At 39.1% G+C, this 16,776-nt stretch overlaps 8 protein-coding genes and 2 non-coding genes across 10 annotated transcripts; 6 read left to right on the top strand and 4 right to left on the bottom strand.

The window, feature by feature from the left end:
• Positions 1–286: 286 nt before the first annotated feature.
• Positions 287–664, top strand: NTF2 (Ran GTPase-binding protein NTF2; the record flags this gene model as incomplete). Its single annotated transcript, XM_018132261.1, has 1 exon — positions 287–664. The coding sequence occupies one exon, from the start codon at positions 287–289 to the stop codon at positions 662–664; it is 378 nt and encodes a 125-aa protein (XP_017987750.1).
• A 346-nt stretch (positions 665–1,010) lies between these two features.
• On the top strand, positions 1,011–3,035 carry AIM21 (Aim21p; the record flags this gene model as incomplete). The annotated part of the gene is made up of 1 exon (XM_018132262.1): positions 1,011–3,035. The coding sequence occupies one exon, from the start codon at positions 1,011–1,013 to the stop codon at positions 3,033–3,035; it is 2,025 nt and encodes a 674-aa protein (XP_017987751.1).
• Positions 3,036–3,549: 514 nt separating this feature from the next.
• DJP1 (Djp1p) lies at positions 3,550–4,857 on the top strand (the record flags this gene model as incomplete). Its single annotated transcript, XM_018132263.1, has 1 exon — positions 3,550–4,857. The coding sequence occupies one exon, from the start codon at positions 3,550–3,552 to the stop codon at positions 4,855–4,857; it is 1,308 nt and encodes a 435-aa protein (XP_017987752.1).
• A 155-nt stretch (positions 4,858–5,012) lies between these two features.
• AW171_hschr42669 (bifunctional 4-hydroxy-4-methyl-2-oxoglutarate aldolase/oxaloacetate decarboxylase) lies at positions 5,013–5,720 on the bottom strand (the record flags this gene model as incomplete). The annotated part of the gene is made up of 1 exon (XM_018132264.1): positions 5,013–5,720. One exon carries the CDS (start codon positions 5,718–5,720, stop codon positions 5,013–5,015), a length of 708 nt encoding a protein of 235 aa, XP_017987753.1.
• Positions 5,721–5,845: 125 nt separating this feature from the next.
• IST3 (U2 snRNP complex subunit IST3) lies at positions 5,846–6,322 on the top strand (the record flags this gene model as incomplete). Its single annotated transcript, XM_018132265.1, has 1 exon — positions 5,846–6,322. One exon carries the CDS (start codon positions 5,846–5,848, stop codon positions 6,320–6,322), a length of 477 nt encoding a protein of 158 aa, XP_017987754.1.
• A 113-nt stretch (positions 6,323–6,435) lies between these two features.
• On the bottom strand, positions 6,436–10,416 carry PAN1 (actin cytoskeleton-regulatory complex protein PAN1; the record flags this gene model as incomplete). Its single annotated transcript, XM_018132266.1, has 1 exon — positions 6,436–10,416. One exon carries the CDS (start codon positions 10,414–10,416, stop codon positions 6,436–6,438), a length of 3,981 nt encoding a protein of 1,326 aa, XP_017987755.1.
• A 519-nt stretch (positions 10,417–10,935) lies between these two features.
• On the bottom strand, positions 10,936–11,664 carry TIR1 (GPI-anchored mannoprotein; the record flags this gene model as incomplete). The annotated part of the gene is made up of 1 exon (XM_018132267.1): positions 10,936–11,664. The coding sequence occupies one exon, from the start codon at positions 11,662–11,664 to the stop codon at positions 10,936–10,938; it is 729 nt and encodes a 242-aa protein (XP_017987756.1).
• A 2,119-nt stretch (positions 11,665–13,783) lies between these two features.
• Positions 13,784–13,856, bottom strand: AW171_hschr42673. The gene has a single exon. It is a non-coding gene; the product is annotated as a tRNA-Thr (tRNA).
• Positions 13,857–15,483: 1,627 nt separating this feature from the next.
• AW171_hschr42674 lies at positions 15,484–15,555 on the top strand. Its single transcript has one exon. It is a non-coding gene; the product is annotated as a tRNA-Met (tRNA).
• Positions 15,556–15,809: 254 nt separating this feature from the next.
• Positions 15,810–16,340, top strand: ADI1 (acireductone dioxygenase (Ni2+-requiring); the record flags this gene model as incomplete). Its single annotated transcript, XM_018132268.1, has 1 exon — positions 15,810–16,340. One exon carries the CDS (start codon positions 15,810–15,812, stop codon positions 16,338–16,340), a length of 531 nt encoding a protein of 176 aa, XP_017987757.1.
• Between the last annotated feature and the right edge of the window lie 436 nt (positions 16,341–16,776).

Genomic DNA, 16,776 nt, shown 5'->3' on the forward strand with positions numbered 1-16,776 from the left:
AGCTAGCTCAGAATGATACAGCGATACGTATACTATACCTATATAAGTAGGCTTTAGCAAATATGTAATACTAATGAGCCCGGCACGTGGATTTTTAGTCTTCAGTAGCTATTTTTACATACAATTTTAGTCTGCCATCATTTCCCTGAAATGTTGCCGTCTGCTTCATTAAGATCGTAACAAGAAAATTTTAGTTTGTCTCACTTTACTTATGTGGTGATTTCATACTTGACATAAATATTAACCCCTTCGTTAAAGACCTTCTCGATATATACCTGTATTCATAATGTCAATGGATTTTAATGCTTTGGCTCAGCAGTTCACTGAGTTCTACTACAATCAGTTCGATACCGATAGAACTCAATTGGGTAACCTATACAGAGATCAATCTATGTTAACGTTTGAAACGTCCCAATTACAGGGTGCTAAAGATATTGTTGAAAAATTGGTCTCTTTGCCCTTTCAAAAAGTCTCCCACAGAATCACTACCCTAGATGCTCAACCTGCTTCTCCTAATGGCGATGTTTTGGTAATGATTACTGGCGATTTGCTAATTGATGATGAGCAAAATCCACAAAGGTTCTCTCAAGTATTTCATTTGATGCTAGAAGGAAACTCATACTATGTCTTCAACGATATTTTCCGTTTAAATTACTCAGCTTGAGATTTCTACGGATACTATATAATAGCGTATATACGCATTTTATTACATTATCTACCATAATACAAGGTTTCTTTGTTTTATCGTGGTAAGTTTAGCATGTAAGTCTAGAGTTTTAATAGGCTGTCATAGCTAGCCTCTACTGTTGAGTTTACAACTTTTGGTTGTGTTTTCTCCACGGCGTCAGATTGTGCGGCATATGGCTTTTTACAAGGAAACGTTTTTAATTGTTAAAAGTATTAAGGAAATATTCCTTAAAATTAACACAACAACAAAACAAAACCCGACGTAAATAACTGTATCAGAGATTTGAGCAGTACGCAAGCGGCCAACTATTCCTTCTCGAGAAATGTCGGAAATCCCACCTATCCCAGAGAGGCCTAAAATTCCTACAAGACCTAAGGGAAGGACCACAAGAGAGGATGGTATGAGTCCTGAAAGAACCGCGTCCCCCTACTTCGGTATTAGTGATGATATGATACAGTGTGATTCCAAAGCGGGGGACGACCAATTCAACGTTGAAATAGAGTCAGAATCAAATAATATTTCTGATTCTACAGTACTCCATTTTGAGGCTGGTTTCAAACAAACAGACTCTTTTGTAAACGACTACCTGAGTAGTAGTTCTTATTATGAACCCTTTAATAACTACGCAGATAGTCCGACGAAGCCACAACTTGGTGATCTTTTAACCCGTGAATATAAAAAAGTTGAAAAGGCCACTCGTGCAAGTTCAATAGGGTTTGAAAACCCAATGGTCGATAAAAGTCGTAGTGCTGGAACTCCTCAATTTATTCCTCCTATCCCAGAAAGGCCTGCCAGACTATCTCGGAAACCTACAGACACAATCAGTAAAGTCATTAGCAGTGAGCAGAGCGAAGGATATCCTCCCAATATGAATGAGGACGGTATGCAACCATCTAGTCTTGACCCAAGAGAAATAGCTTCAACATTTTCTGAACGCTCATCGATGGCTGTGGAGGGTTCGGTTGCAGACGTTCCCTCTGAAGGTTCATTATTTTTAAGTAACGAAAAAAAACAAGGTTCTCCGTCAGTTTTCCACCCTCTTAGTACTGGCAGAATAGAGTTCGAGTTAGGTACCATTGTTAACTCACCAACGGAAGAAATAAATCAACTACTTAACCAAGCTTTAAGGAAGAAGATGGCTGAACAGAAATCAGCACGGGCTAGTTCTATGGACTCTAATGTAGAACAAAGAAGCGCTACGCCTGTGACTCCAACTATGGGTCCCCCCGGAGGGGCAGAAGATAAGAATGCGGTAGATGATTCTAGATCGCAAACTGGAGATGAAGGAATGCAAGCTGGCATTCACTTGGAAATTGATACTGAAATGAATCCAATAGCTAATTCTTTAACATTGCCTCCAGTACCCAGAGAAAATTCGTTGGAGTCATCTGTTTGGAGTCCCAAATCTAAGCAAATCCCTGAAAACGAAACCAAAACTAAAACGGGACGTGTTGATGATAATAAAAAAGAATTATCTAGCGACTCTGTGGATTCATTATCCAAAGCGATTTCTCAATCATCCTTGTCTAAAAAAAGTTCAGAAGATCAGAATATTGTGGAAACTGTACCTGATTTATCTCCTAGTGTTGACCTAGGTTCCCCTTCTAAAACTGAAATATTAACTTTCAAAGACACTAATGATGATCTTAATCCAGAGACTAATCAAGGTTTCTTGAATGAACCCTCTTCTATGTTGCTTACAGGGGATCGTACGGGAGATGCCTCGAAATGCTCCTCGAAACTCCGCGATGAACTGGGCTCTTCTGTAAACTCTGATATCTCAAGTAGTCTCAAAAATGTATCCTCAACGCCAAGGTCTACTAACGCGTCTTCCACATCTCCTCAAAAACCAAAAAATCGTCCATTAGTTCCAAAGAAGCCATCTTCAAAAATAGCAGCTTTCCAAGAGATGCTACAAAGGCAACAAGCTGAACATCTTGGTAGCAAGCATTTTGAAGAGCATAATCACTCCAGCGTTAATAAAGTCGGTACCTCAAGGGCTAACTTCGCGCAAAATTTAAATGGCTTATTCTCTCTATCCGGAAAGCCACCATTGCAGTTGTCTCCTTCAGTAGTAAAGAAGCAGTCTTCACATTCCCCAGATTCAACAAATGAATATAAGTCCAAGTCGCCAAGTGATTCCTCAGATTCACGTGAAACAATGTCTGCAGATGTTCGTCAAAGTAGAGCCAGGGGCCCTGCTGGTCGCAAATTGCCGCGAGGTTTAGCAAACCTGGAAAAAGTTAATCCAGAGCAGTCCACCAACCAAATTGAAACGTTTCATACTTGGCGAGTTGTATTTAAACCTTTTCTTAAAGTGAATGATCCAGCAACTGTGGATAGGTAACCATCGTTAATAAAAATGGACACGCATTAACGATGTGTAGCATTTCAAGTGATGCGTTACTAGATATACTAATTCAGTCATTGAAGAGAGAGTATTACTGAAAATATGGTAAAAGGATTTATAGTCCGATTTATTGGTCATTGGACAAACTACTTCTGATTAAAATTAACTGGCAAAACGCGCTTTAAAAGGGTAAAGAAATAGAGAAAACTAAAATATATATATTAGTTCTTTATAATTCATATTTAATTATATAATTACCAGGTGGTTACCTGTTTGATCGTTATATAACGGTCAACTGCTTGCTAAAGTCAAAAGCCGTGATATCGTATTACCCGGTCTTTTATTTTTTGAAATTATATGAAGGTGGGCGCATGGTTGATTTCACCATATGTAGTACCTCTTTTGATTAGTTAGGTGACCATTATCAATAGTTAGCAACGTGCTAGGTTATTGAATCAATAGCTTTTTTACACGGGTTAACACGCTTACTATTCTCGAAACTATTAGCTCCATGGTCGTCGATACTACATATTACGATATTTTGGGCGTACCCTCAGATGCAAAACCAATTGATATTAAAAAGGCTTACAGGAAAAAGTCAGTCCAAGAGCATCCCGATAAGAATCCAAACAATCCCAAAGCCACTGAAAGATTTCAGGCGATATCTGAAGCCTACCAAGTACTAAGTAACGTGGATTTACGTGCAAAATATGATAAGTTCGGAAAAGAGGAAGCAGTACCACAGAATGGATTTGAAGACGCTGGAGAACAATTTGCAGCAATATTTGGTGGTGATGCGTTTGCTTCATATATTGGTGAATTGACATTATTGAAGAATATTCAGAAAACTGAAGAATTGGTACAGCAGGATGAAGAAGAGAAACAGAAGAAAAAAGAGGAGGAAGAAAAAGAAAGCGCAAACAAAGTTGCTATGAGTAATGCTAGCCATTCTCAGGCGCAATCTTCAAACTCAATTCCTAGTTCTATATCCGCTGATTCTTCTAATCGAAAATCTGGTAATGATCAACAGTCGATTAAGGAAACCAAATTCAAGTCCCCGGCCCCTGAATCGAAAAAGAAGACGAAGTTGGAGGAGTTTGAGGAGGAACAGAAGTTAGAGAAGGAGAAGACTGTTGAAAACTTAACTAGAATACTCCGCGACAGGTTATCTGTGTTATCTGAAAGTAGTTATGATGAACCTTGTAAGGTTGCATTTCAAAAGAAATTTGAAGAGGAAGCGAATCTCCTAAAAATGGAATCGTTTGGATTGGATATTTTACATACTATTGGTGAAGTATATTGCCAGAAGGCAGATATATTTTTGAAAAATCAACGAATCTGGGGCGTTGGTGGTTTGTTTCAATCCGTTAAAGCTAAATGTGGCTTTGTAGTGGACACTGTGAGGACAGTCTCAGCCGCCTTGGACGCACAAAATACCATGCAAGAGCTTGAAAAGTTAAAACAGGCGGTGGAATCAGATCAGCCACTACGTGATGATAAAGGAAATGAACTACCAAAACCGACGGTTGAAGCTTTGGCTCAGATGGAGCAACTTTTAATGGGTAAAGTCTTATCTGCAGCTTGGCATGGCTCTAAATTTGAGATCATGTCAACTCTAAGGAGTGTATGTGATAATGTACTAGAAGAAAAGCATGTGGATATGGGTACCAAGATAAGGAGGGCAGAGGCTTTATATTTATTGGGGAAGGTTTTCAAGAAGACCTATAGGACGCCGATGGAGCAGGAAGACGCCCAAGTATTTGAGGAGCTAGTTGCTGAGGCTACCAAAAAAAAAGGGAAGTATAAATCTACGAAATAAGCATTTATTCATGATATTCCCAGAACTAATACCTTATAGATAGATGTTTCACTAACATTGAGACATATGATACAGTTTTCATATATCACTCCTAATATCTATCTCCATATACTATTATAATTATCCTGTATTTTCTCATATTGCATACCTAAAGTTCATAAAAGTTGTTTTAATATAGCACGACGCTCTGTTTGAGCCTTTTTAGCTGGTATTCCATTTTTAATATCAATGGCAACGAGCTCATCGGCTTCAATGGATTTTTCAATATAATTGATCAGTCGATCCATATCCACTAGTCTAGTAGGAATACGGACTACTCCATTTTTATCGGCCACTATATAATCACCCGGCTCTAATGTTCTTCTAATACCGTCACTACATAATATTGTTATGGGAACATTCACAGCAGAAGGCTTTACGATCATTTTAGGTGCACATGAACTCAATCCATAACTATATACCGGATAATTAAGAGCTCTATGTTCATCGATGTCTCTAATTCTGCCGAAGGCTACCGTACCAGCAGCACCAAGGTACTGAGCTCTTGTAGACATCAACCCACCGTAGATTCCTTGTTCCATTTTGACAAATGGTGCCAAACTACTTTGGTACTCAAGGGACAGACCAAGCACTATGATAGAACCCTCCGTAACAAAATCAATATAATTAACTTCCTCTATAACATCTGAATCTGACTCGAAAAGAACCGTATACGCAGTACCAACAGTAGTACCCTTTATTTCTCCGGACCAACGCTGCAAGTTACTAAAGCAACCACCATCGGCAAATTTATATAGGTTCAATAACCCATCTGCAACGTCGCAGCTGCTAAAGTTGCGTAACTTTTCTGTATAATTCGTCATGTGGCCTTTATTCTTCCATTGCGTAGATTTTGTTTATAATAAATAATTAACGCTTTTTGAAGATTATAGATAACTTGTTGATGAATGTAAGTTAGACAGAAGTCTGATAAGAAATTGTATTGATCATGAACCAGATACAATCGATCAGGAAATTGAGTGAACGGGAACTGGATCATGGTATACTTACAGTAGAAGCATCGTGGCATTATCAATATAAAGATCAAGGGTATGTCTACTTTAGCGGAATGCATTTCGAACTAACGGAGGGTGATATTTTAACGATATTCTCACAGTTCGGAGTTCCTACAGATATTAAACTCGTTAGGAATAGAGAAACAGGTGAATCCAGAGGATTTGGGTATCTAAAATATGAAGATCAGCGGTCAACTGTTTTAGCTGTTGATAATCTTAATGGAGCCAAAATATGTGGAATTACCATAAAAGTTGACCATACCATATACGAACCACGAGATGATGATGAAGAATACATTAATCATGTCAGAGATGAGCTGGCAAGAGATATTATAGAACCAAGTAAAGTGACTGATGTAGGGAATAGTAATGAGTTCGAAGACCCCATAACAAAAATTAAGAATAAGTAAAAGGATTGAGCAGACATATTCATACTAATATAAAAAGATGTCAAATATGTAAATAGTATAATTTTAGATCCTAGATCGCTACAGAGGAAAATAATATAACTCGACGGAATAATTTATGGCAGCGGTGGAGGTGGCGGTATAAAGGGAATATTGGGTGTCCGATATTCATCCTCGCTGTCCACAGATTCAGGCAAAGACAATACATCAGAGTTGTTTCCATTGTTCACGGCAGAGTTAGCATCAGGAGAGTTATGTTCTGCGGCTTGGCCACTACTCAACTTTATTGGTGGTAAAGGAGGAGCTACCGGAACTGCAGGAGAAGTGGAAGAAACGGCACCTGGTTGCTGTTCTTTTGCTGGTGGGGGGTGCTGCAGCATTCCTTCATTTTTAGGTTCTGCTTCTGAGGCGATATTAGTTGATTTAATTAGTTGAGGCAAAGGTGGGGCTATAGGAACAGGCGAAGGAGCAGTCACCTGAGTGTAAGGCCGGTAACTTTGAGCACTATTACCGTCTTGACCCATATCGCCATTGGTTTGGTTTCCATTTTCTTCTTTATCAGCCTCGTCATCTGACCAGCCGTCGCTATCATCCAGACCCCTTTGTAATCTTCTCTGTTGTTCGGCAGCCTTTAGATCAAAAGTTGAGGACGAAGCATCGGGTTGCTTAAAAAATGAGCGTTTTGACGCTTCACTTGTCCCAGTATTATTAGCGCTAATATATGCTGGAGTAGTCAAAGTATCATCGCTACCAGTTTGCATGCTTGTAACTTTTTGCAACCTAGTACTGATAGTGGGTTGTGATGGCACATTGGGTTCATCATCCCATGAGCTATTACCATCGCTGTCCATCTTCGCATTACTAGGGCTCTCAGAGTTCGGAATAGAGCTAGTCATGGCAGCTTGTCTTTCAGCTCTCTTCCTTAACTTCAAAGCCTCGAGTTTTTCTCTCAATATCCGCTCCTCTTCATCCTCTTCTTCATCAACAGAAGCAGTAGTATCGTATACAGAGGTTTTGTTACTAGGATTTCTATTATAAGAACCGGATTCAGAACCTTGTGCGCCAGTATTATTTGCTTGTTGTTTGACATATTCAGCTCTCCCATTTGCATCATTGTAGTCACTGTAATAAGATCCCGAAGGCTTATAGCTTGCCGTCTGAATATTGCGGTCCTCTGCAGCTATACTGTAGCCTTTTTGCGGCGAGCGAGGAGGCAAATGGTTATGCACTTGAGGTTGTATTGGAGAGCGGGAAGGTGATCTGGTAGTAGAAGAGCGCATAGCATTTTCCGTGTTCCGGGTTTGTTGGGACCTGTTAAAACTATAGCTTCTTTCCTCAGACTCTCTTTTTTGACGCTCTTGTTCCGCTTTATTCCGCAACTGCTTGACAAACTCGAAGACTTCGGGCTCTAAGTCAATACCTAACTCCCACTTCTGTTGGGAAGGATCTGCTTTAGAACCATCGCTAGAACCATAGATAAGTGTGCTAACGGGAGTTGATATTTCAGTAATGGAACTCTTGATATCATTAATGATATCTCTGTTTCTCTTATGTTCATCTCTGATCTTCGCAACCTGTTCACTAAATTTCTTCTCCTCGATTTCAATGTCTTCAGCACCTGGGGCATCGATAGTAGTTCCAGTGAGTGCAGCCATTCTAGAAGCTAGAAGTGCCTTTTGCTTTGCTTTACGTTGATCATATTCTGTAATTTCTCCGTTAGGACCACTACCAACTATAGCAGAAGGATTCTTGGCGCTATAAAGCTGTATCTTAGCGCTTGTAATTTCCTCATCGATCCGAGTTATATCATTAAACAAAATAGGTATTTTGTTCGCCAGTGATTCGAACCGAGACCTTAATTCAGGTGGTACATGCGGTGGTATTGCATCACCAATAGGTAGCGACAAGATTTGTTCCTTCAACCTTTCTATCTGCTTCTTTGCTTCCTCATCTTCAGCTTGTTGAGATTGCAACAACTGTTGTAATAAAGATTTTTCAGAATTGAGCTGATGGGTTTTTTCATCAATTGCATTCCTCAAGTTTTTGATAGTCTCTTTATTCTCATCTGCATGTTGTTGTTCTACAGTGGATTTTCTACGGTTTCTGAAGCTTGGCAAAACATCGTCATCGTTATGTTTAAAAGCTAAACCGTCAATTCTGGTAGGTTCTTTTTTATTCTTATCGGAAGTGGAACCTTTCAACTGTTTTTTAACATTGTTCAGAATTCTAGTGCTACTTGGGACAAGACTTGGTGGTAACACATTTGGCATTGCATAGCCATTCAGTTTCCGATAAATTAGATGCATACCAAGAGCAAATTCTTGTTTGTTCAACTGTCCAGATCCATTAGTGTCACATAGGTTCCATATATGCTCTAAATCACTCCTGTTTAAACCAGACTTCCTAAAAACTTCTGCCGCTACTTTGAAATGTAACAAGCCGGTTTTTTCAGAATCGTAAGTGTCGAAAATCTTATAAAATAGAGACTTTTCTTCTGGGGTTAACCGATCTTCCTCAACCAAAAACTTGGAAATGAAATTAGTATTGTTATATATTTCATTGTTACCAAAGCCAGTTTTCTGAGCTACTAACGGAGCTGTAGGCGCAAAAGAAGCCGGTGGTAAGAAACCTGTAGGTTGGGACTGCACTGCGGGTGTATAGCCACTGTTCATCGGTTGTTGGACAGCACTACCAGTGTTTTGTGACTGTAGTGGTTGGCCAAATGAAATTTGAGGCATACTGCCAGTATTTAACGGTTTTTGAGCCCCGCCAGTACCCTGAGATGGCATTCCCCCAGTATATTGAGATTGTATGGGTGCTTGATATTGCATTCCACCTGTAATTTGACGTTGCATGGGCACAGTGGATGGAGTTCCGCCAGTTAGCTGTGGTTGTATCATTCCTTGAGAAGATATCACTCCAGTCATATTTCCTGACATACTAGGTTGTGCTCCTCCTGTAATCTGCGGCTGCATCATCCCCTGATTTGGTAGGCCACCGGTGTGTTGAGATTGCAAAGGCATTACTTGATTAAATGTGGTGTTCATAGGGAAGTTAGTACCTGTGCCTGTACCACCTGTCATTTGACTCAACATTGGCACACCAAATGAAGTTGGAGGCATAAAACCTGTTGCTTGAGGGTGCAACGTACCAATTCCAATAGTGAACTCATCGAATGGAGTACTCGCCTCACTAGCTTGGTCTGCGCAACTGAAGTTTATAGCATCAACAAAGCCGTTGACTTCATTTTTAATCTTGGGAGGTAACTCATGTGGTATGGAATCACCTTTTAACACAGTGTTCACTAAACTCATAGCTAATGCAAACTCAGGAAATAATAACTCGCCGGCTTTATTAGTATCACAAAGAGTCCAAATACGCGCTAACTGAGAGGGGTTCAACCCGGATCTAAGCAAAACAGTTCTACAATCACTTCCAGAGATAGTATTTGATCCCTTTTGAACAAAATGTCTAAACAAGTTCTCAAATTTAGCTTGGTCTGCTGGAGTAATAAAGGACAACCTAATTAGGGGAATATGTAGTTCTTTGTTGATACCATTAGAGGCAAAAGAATTCACAAACCCAGTAGCATTAGGTTTCAAAGGCTCGTTAGGCCATTGCTGTTGTGCATAATAGCCTGTTTGCTGCGGTTTTAAAGCCTGGTCAAACCCTGTTGGTGCTGATGTAATCCCTGTAACTGGGGAATTTCCATACATTTGAGAAGTCTTCTGAGGCTGCAATTGAGTCTGTAATTGATTCTGTGCCTGAAACTGACCCTGCATATAATAACCAGTTTGCTGTGGCTGCTGCTGTTGATAGATATTCATATCACCATAACTACGCTGTTGCTGTTGAAACTGCTGTTGTTGGTACTGCTGTTGTTGGTACTGTTGTTGTTGTTGTTGCTGGTGTTGTGACTGTTGTTGTTGCTGTTGTTGTTGAGGCGGAAGCGGTTGAACGTATTGTTGGTAATTTCCAAAGCCTGCAGCGGTAGGGATACGATTTGTCTGCTGGCCCTGATTAACAAAACCTGTTTGCTGCTGGTAGAGGTTTTGTTGATTCGAACCCTGGTGGGGTTGTTGGTACGGGTTGTACATAATACAATTCGTGCTCCTCTTCTTCAACCTACTCTATGGTTGTAGTTTATTGTAACTATTGATGAGGTATTCTCCTGGCTCCTGAGAACAGTATCATGAACATAATTACTGAAACAAAGTTTGCCCAAGATCCCCAAGGGACGAATCAGTCACATGATAAATTATATCAAAACCGGGTAATATCTGTAATCTATCTCGCCGTACATGATAACTGACATCCCAAGCAAAGCACAGAAAGATTAAAAACTGGAAATAATGTACAGAATAAAGGAGTCATCATACTGACTATTATCTTATCTCTTATATAACTAAAATGTGTAATATATTTTTATTAGCTCAATGAATTGAACATAATAAAGCCAGCCTTATGTATTCTAATTAGATCGAAGGGGCTCAAACATAGACAAAACAATACATACGAGCAAGTGTTCTTACCATCAATAACTTGCTTGGTATTTTCACTGGAACGAAACCCATGAATCCGGAACAAAGATAGAAGAAGTGACTAACCGTAGCTAATCACAACAACATACCGATTACACCAGCAGCAGCTACACCCAAAGCAGTGGACCAAGCATTGATGTTACCAGCGTTCTCTCCTGGGTTTACTACTGGTGGAGTAGTTGACGCAGGTGGAGCGGCTGGGGCACCGGTGGTAGCGTTTCCAGTAACACCGGTTGGAATTGGAGCAACAGCGGAAGCAACTGGGCCCCCAGCTGGTGCTGCTGGAGCTGGAGCTTCAGGTTCTTCTGGGGCTGGGGCTTCTGGGGCTTCTGGGGCTTCTGGGGTTGATTCTGGAGCTGGAGCTTCAGGAGCTTCAGGAGCTTCAGTTGGTTCTGGAGCTGCAGGAGTTGGAGCTTCGGTTGGTTCTGGAGCTTCAGCTGATTCTGGAACAGCGGTTGCCTCTGGAGCTTCAGTTGCGCCACCAGCTTCCACAATAGTTGCAAAAGCAGGAACAATTCTTTCGCTGTACCATGGCAAAGCAGTGACCAAAGCGTGGAATTGATCAACGTTGATATTGCTGAACAAAGTGGTGTAGGAGTCGTCAGTACGAGTCTTGTAAGCCTCGTATACAGGTAGCAACCCTTCTGGAGGTTGGATATCTGGGTGCTCAAGTTGGAATCTTAGGTAGTCACTGCGGTGGTCTAAAATGTCTTTTAAGACGATGGCAATTTCCTGTTCGGTCTTAGATTGAGCGGAAGCAAGTGCCAATAAAGCACTGGCGGAGAAAATAGCGGAAGCTTTCATTTTTTATTATTATACGTAACGAGTGAGGGTTATTAACGATATTAGTGAATCTTATTCGACCTTTTTATATGGGCAAACGATCAGTGATAATGATATTGTTAAAATTTTCTTAAATCGCTGTTACTTGAAAAACGGTCTCTTGAATTCCCTTTATATAGTTGGAAGTCTCCATCGTGTCACGCAAACATCTGCTTACTAGTTATAGTGGCTAGGTCCTGTATGTGTTCTATCATTGAACTCCCCCAAAGTAGACACACTGAGCAAGTGTTAGGCACAGAATGCGACTAAACGGGTAGCAAGATTACCTAGTAAAGTCGGTCCTACAGGATTGTGACCCGATAATCACCCCCGTTCATTCTCAGTAAACAATTAAAAAAATGTTCACAATCTTTGCTACCAGTTGACGACAATTTGTTCTGCATGGACACCTGTCGGATATTGGAGTAGCCCGGAATCCAATAGAAATTTAAAAGCTATTTCTTAAGCTGGGGCTTGTTTATCATTGCCTGAATGATTATGCACTCTTTGTTATTATTTTCCTAGGTGGTAAAAAAGTTCCGATTACGGAAATTCTTATTCTGCATTGACACATTAAACTCCATTAAAAAACATCAAAAGTACGATTGTCTTCAATCCGTATTATGATTAACGAAAGGGGCAAGGCCTCGAATAATAGTAACTGAGCAAAATATTAACCACGGTTCCACAATTAAAACCTTTATAAGCGGATAAGAAGTATTAGAAAAGCAGTGGTTCTTTTTAAGACAAGAGGATTCCAGATGTCGGATTTCCGCAGAAAATGAACTTTAAAAATTTGTAGAGACTATGAGACATCTACCCCACAATGATTTTAAAAGTGTCATTTTTGTTAAGTTTTATTACTAAGCGACCATGACTACTAGCCGTAGTATTAGGGAAACTTTCTGAGTTACTTTCAACTACATTTATACATATGAGTGGTTCTAATTTCTAGTATATCACCGGGCATTTGTAAACATAGAAGCGTTTGATCTGGTTTTATGAAACGTTATCAGTCATTTAATACGCTTCAGCCTGTTAGTTAATAGACTAACGTTGAATGCTTAGCAAATATTTTCTGCAAAGCATTAATGACTATCTTGAAAACGGATCCTTCGGAATTCCAGGCCCTTCGTAAAACCCATTTATGAATTCTATTTCATTGTTCTAGAATCTAAGCATGAATCAAATGTTGACTCCTGTTTTGCCATTTGAACTGGCTAGGCACAGAGAGTAAGATAATAATCTGGTTTTTTCCATGAACTTTGGAGCGCCGGAAGAAGATAACCGGTGCCACTAATTTTTCTTTCTAACGTTAGTGCATCACGCTTAAATTTGTCTTTAGAATATGTGACATTCTTTTGAAGTCTTAGTATGTAAGGTTCTTTATCAAGAATTATTTTTGGGCCACATTGACCAAAGTAACCGCCAAACTGTGTATCTTTTTATGATTTTGGTATAATTCTCAAGCAAGAAGCATATCATCATACTCAATTTTCACCCTTTTGTCAGCTGTTGATGCCATGCTTCTTTTCTTCTATGATAGCAATATAAACCTTTGGTCCGGATAAGGACTTGTAATACGTTAATCTATGTAGACATTGATTTATTTTAAGCCACGCGCCAATCCTTATGATATGTTCAGCTAGGAGATGTTTTCCCTGTAGTTTACTGTTTCCATAGATGATGTTGCAAACGTTGAATAAATATGCATATGTAAAAGTATTCTGCACAGTTGATGGTTTTTTTCCAAAAACTAAATCTTGAAGTAACACTTTTATTATTTGATTTGAAATACAATTTATCACTTCTTTATACCCTTGACTGTATTATGAATGCTAGCCGTTAGTATTAAGCAATTATGCTATACACATCTTCTCCTCTCATAATAGCTGACTATCCTATCAACGTTTTATATAACCCAGATGGTGCTGAGTATTCGATAAAAGCTGTTAATTACGGCAGGAAGCTGTAGCTGCAGAAATTACCACTAACTATGACGAATATTCTCAATAGGGAGAGCACAGATATCTAGAACAAAAACAACTTTGTAGTCGAAAATAACTCTAAAATTTTGGAGACTTAAAAGGTTAAAAATTAATGCTTCCAACCAGATTCGAACTGATGATCTCCACATTACTAGTGTGGCGCCTTACCAACTTGGCCATAGAAGCTTGTTGATATAATTCGAGGTATTTAATTTATATTTAAGTTTAATGTTTTATAGCACTTCTGTCGTAGATTCAAATAGGCATCTCGAAGAAGTAGCCGCCAGAAAGAAACGACGAATCAGATCTGTATGGAGGAGTAAGAGTAGTAGTGAGAAGGATTAGCTACTCTAAAGAAGTAGAGTATCCATTCGGAGTAGAACTCTAGCCGTAGAGTGCCTATCCAGGATCAAGTTTGAGTACAAGAATGAAGCTAGGACGAAAGGACCCTAATGTATATAAAGACCATAGTAGATATTAGAATACGACTAGGAATCCAAGAAAGGATAAGTGGTCATTGACTCAGATTAGACCTATATACATAGTAAACTAATCTATCATTGAATATTTAATACTCACGTGATCAAGGAACTTCAAGTTAGCACGTGATCGGTTAGATAGTCCACGACAACTTCTGTCGTAGATTCAAATAGACACCCCTTGGAGGCAGCAGCAAGAAAGAAACGTCGGATCAGATCTATTTGGAAAAGAGTAGGAGTAGTTGCTAAAACTGACTCGAGAACCGTCGAAGAAATGAAGATGGACTAGTTAAGTCTAACGTATATAAAGACGCCATAGGTAGATATGAGAATATGCCTAGGAGTCCAAGGAAAGACAAGTGGTCATTGACTAAGGTTAGATCTATATACATAGTACACTAATCTATCATTGAGTACCTAACGTACATGTGATCAGTCAGGTATTCCACGACAACTTCGCATGTATTTTACCTTGCAGACGTTTGAATATTGATATTACATTTTAAGTATTCCGGAATGCATGAAATAAGGTTTAGTAAAGAGTGTAAAAAGCAAACGCGACTTAATTACAGCACGAGAAAATTTAAACAGAAAACCACCATATGGATATTTTTACTCCGAATATAGACATTAGGCTCTCTTTGAAATCTTAGAGGTTCAATGCGTGTTCCCAGTTCTACGCTTGGAATTAAGTATAATTTGAATTCAGTAATCAAGTACTATTAAATGAAAGATACTGCAATTCCGGCAACAATGGGACTCTCCCAGTAGTTATTCGACATGTGTTAAAGATTGACTAGTCTTAGGTTTACATGAATCATAATAACTTCTACGTCGTATCATTAAAATTTACTAGTGAGACTGTCAAAGTTAGGTAGTCATTGTCACGGTAAACGTGTAGTTCCTTGATCACGTAAGAGTTAATTATCTCAATGATTGATCGGTTTACCATTATATAGATCTAATCTAGTCAATGGCCTCCCCCTGCCACTGAACTTTCGGGTCATATTAAAACTAGCAATTGGGTCTCTTTATTTAATTTCTGTCATTTGGATCCTAGTTGCACTTATGACCGGTTCTGAAATAATGACTTCTTCCCCGCCCGGGTTTCACGGTATAGATAGCCAATAATACATTACTTAGTATATTACAACGGTCATGTAACCTTCAAATTCAAACCTTAAGTTATTCCACAGCTCCTTAGCAGCCCTATACAACGTTTCTTACTTCAAGCCAGGGCTACTTCTGATTGATTATCTGATTCAACGACAGAGGCAGATCTGTTAATAACGTTATATTGTAATTTAAAATTAGCTTACCTTAAGTTAATTTAAAGCGTCGTGGCGCAGTGGAAGCGCGCAGGGCTCATAACCCTGATGTCCCTGGATCGAAACCAGGCGACGCTAATTTTTTTGGTTTGGGAAACTTGTTCGATATAAATCGATAACTCTATAGAACCTAAAATTATAGGAAAGCAGGCTATATAGAGAACAGTAAGATAGCCTTTGACTTTGTTCTTTACAAATCTCTTGTCTTTAGATCTTAATTATGTGGTGGCTTTCGTTTTACCGGAAAATTTAATGTATATAATATTGGATATAAATTTCACATGAAATTCTTATCAAAAGTGCATATGCTATCCAATTAGACCTGGTGAAATATGGTTCAAGCTTATTTGCACGATAATGACACTTCGCAAGACTTTAGGAAGCTCCATAATAGTGGGAAAGCTGTCACTATTGAACATCTAGAAAAGATAGGTGTAATATACAGATACTGTAAAACAGAAAAAGAAGTTGATGACTTAGCAAGAGAACGTAACTACTCAAACCGGGACGTTGTCCTGATAAAACCAGATGTTTTCCCCACTTCTGCTAGCTACTTAGATAAACTCAAAATGTTCTATGCTGAGCACCTTCACGAAGATGAAGAAATCCGTTATGTATTGGAAGGAAGTGGTTACTTTGATGTGAGAGACCCCATAACAAATGAGTGGATTCGCATACTACTAGTTGAGCATGATTTGATAGTTATACCTGCAGGTTTGTACCATAGGTTCGTGGTAACAGAGGCAAACTTTATTAAGGCGTTAAGACTGTTCAAAGATGAGCCAAAATGGCAAGCACTATATAAACCAGAGGCTGATAACAACCCTATATTAAAGGATTACCTTTCAAGCATCAATGTTTAGTTTCCAGTTTAGTAGTGAACAAACATATTTTTTTACCCCCTCGTTCTGCTGCTCTTGTATTGGAATCACGCAATTTTGTGTAAAGTCAGAGAAAGTAATGGCGAAGACATTTTACAATATGTTAAAATAGTACAATGGCTAGTAACCTGGTATGGCTGTCCTAATAATAACTTAATCTATGAGAAGTATCACAATAATCGTTTATTGGCGGATTTTGACCGCTCTACAATTGTACATCCGTGCATCGTAGCTTTATTTTAAGTTCAGAGTTCGGGACGGAAATATAGTTCTGAAGACACGACGGATATAAACTTCAACAAAGGCAACTACTACTGACTAAAAACATCTCTGATAGCATCCGACTATAAACCCTGAACGAATTTCATATTACTAGTGTGTTATCTGGTACTTAACATAGGCCTAGCATAAAACATAT

This window comes from Eremothecium sinecaudum, chromosome IV, assembly GCF_001548555.1.
Source record: "Eremothecium sinecaudum strain ATCC 58844 chromosome IV, complete sequence".
In the NCBI taxonomy this organism is placed as follows: domain Eukaryota; kingdom Fungi; phylum Ascomycota; class Saccharomycetes; order Saccharomycetales; family Saccharomycetaceae; genus Eremothecium; species Eremothecium sinecaudum.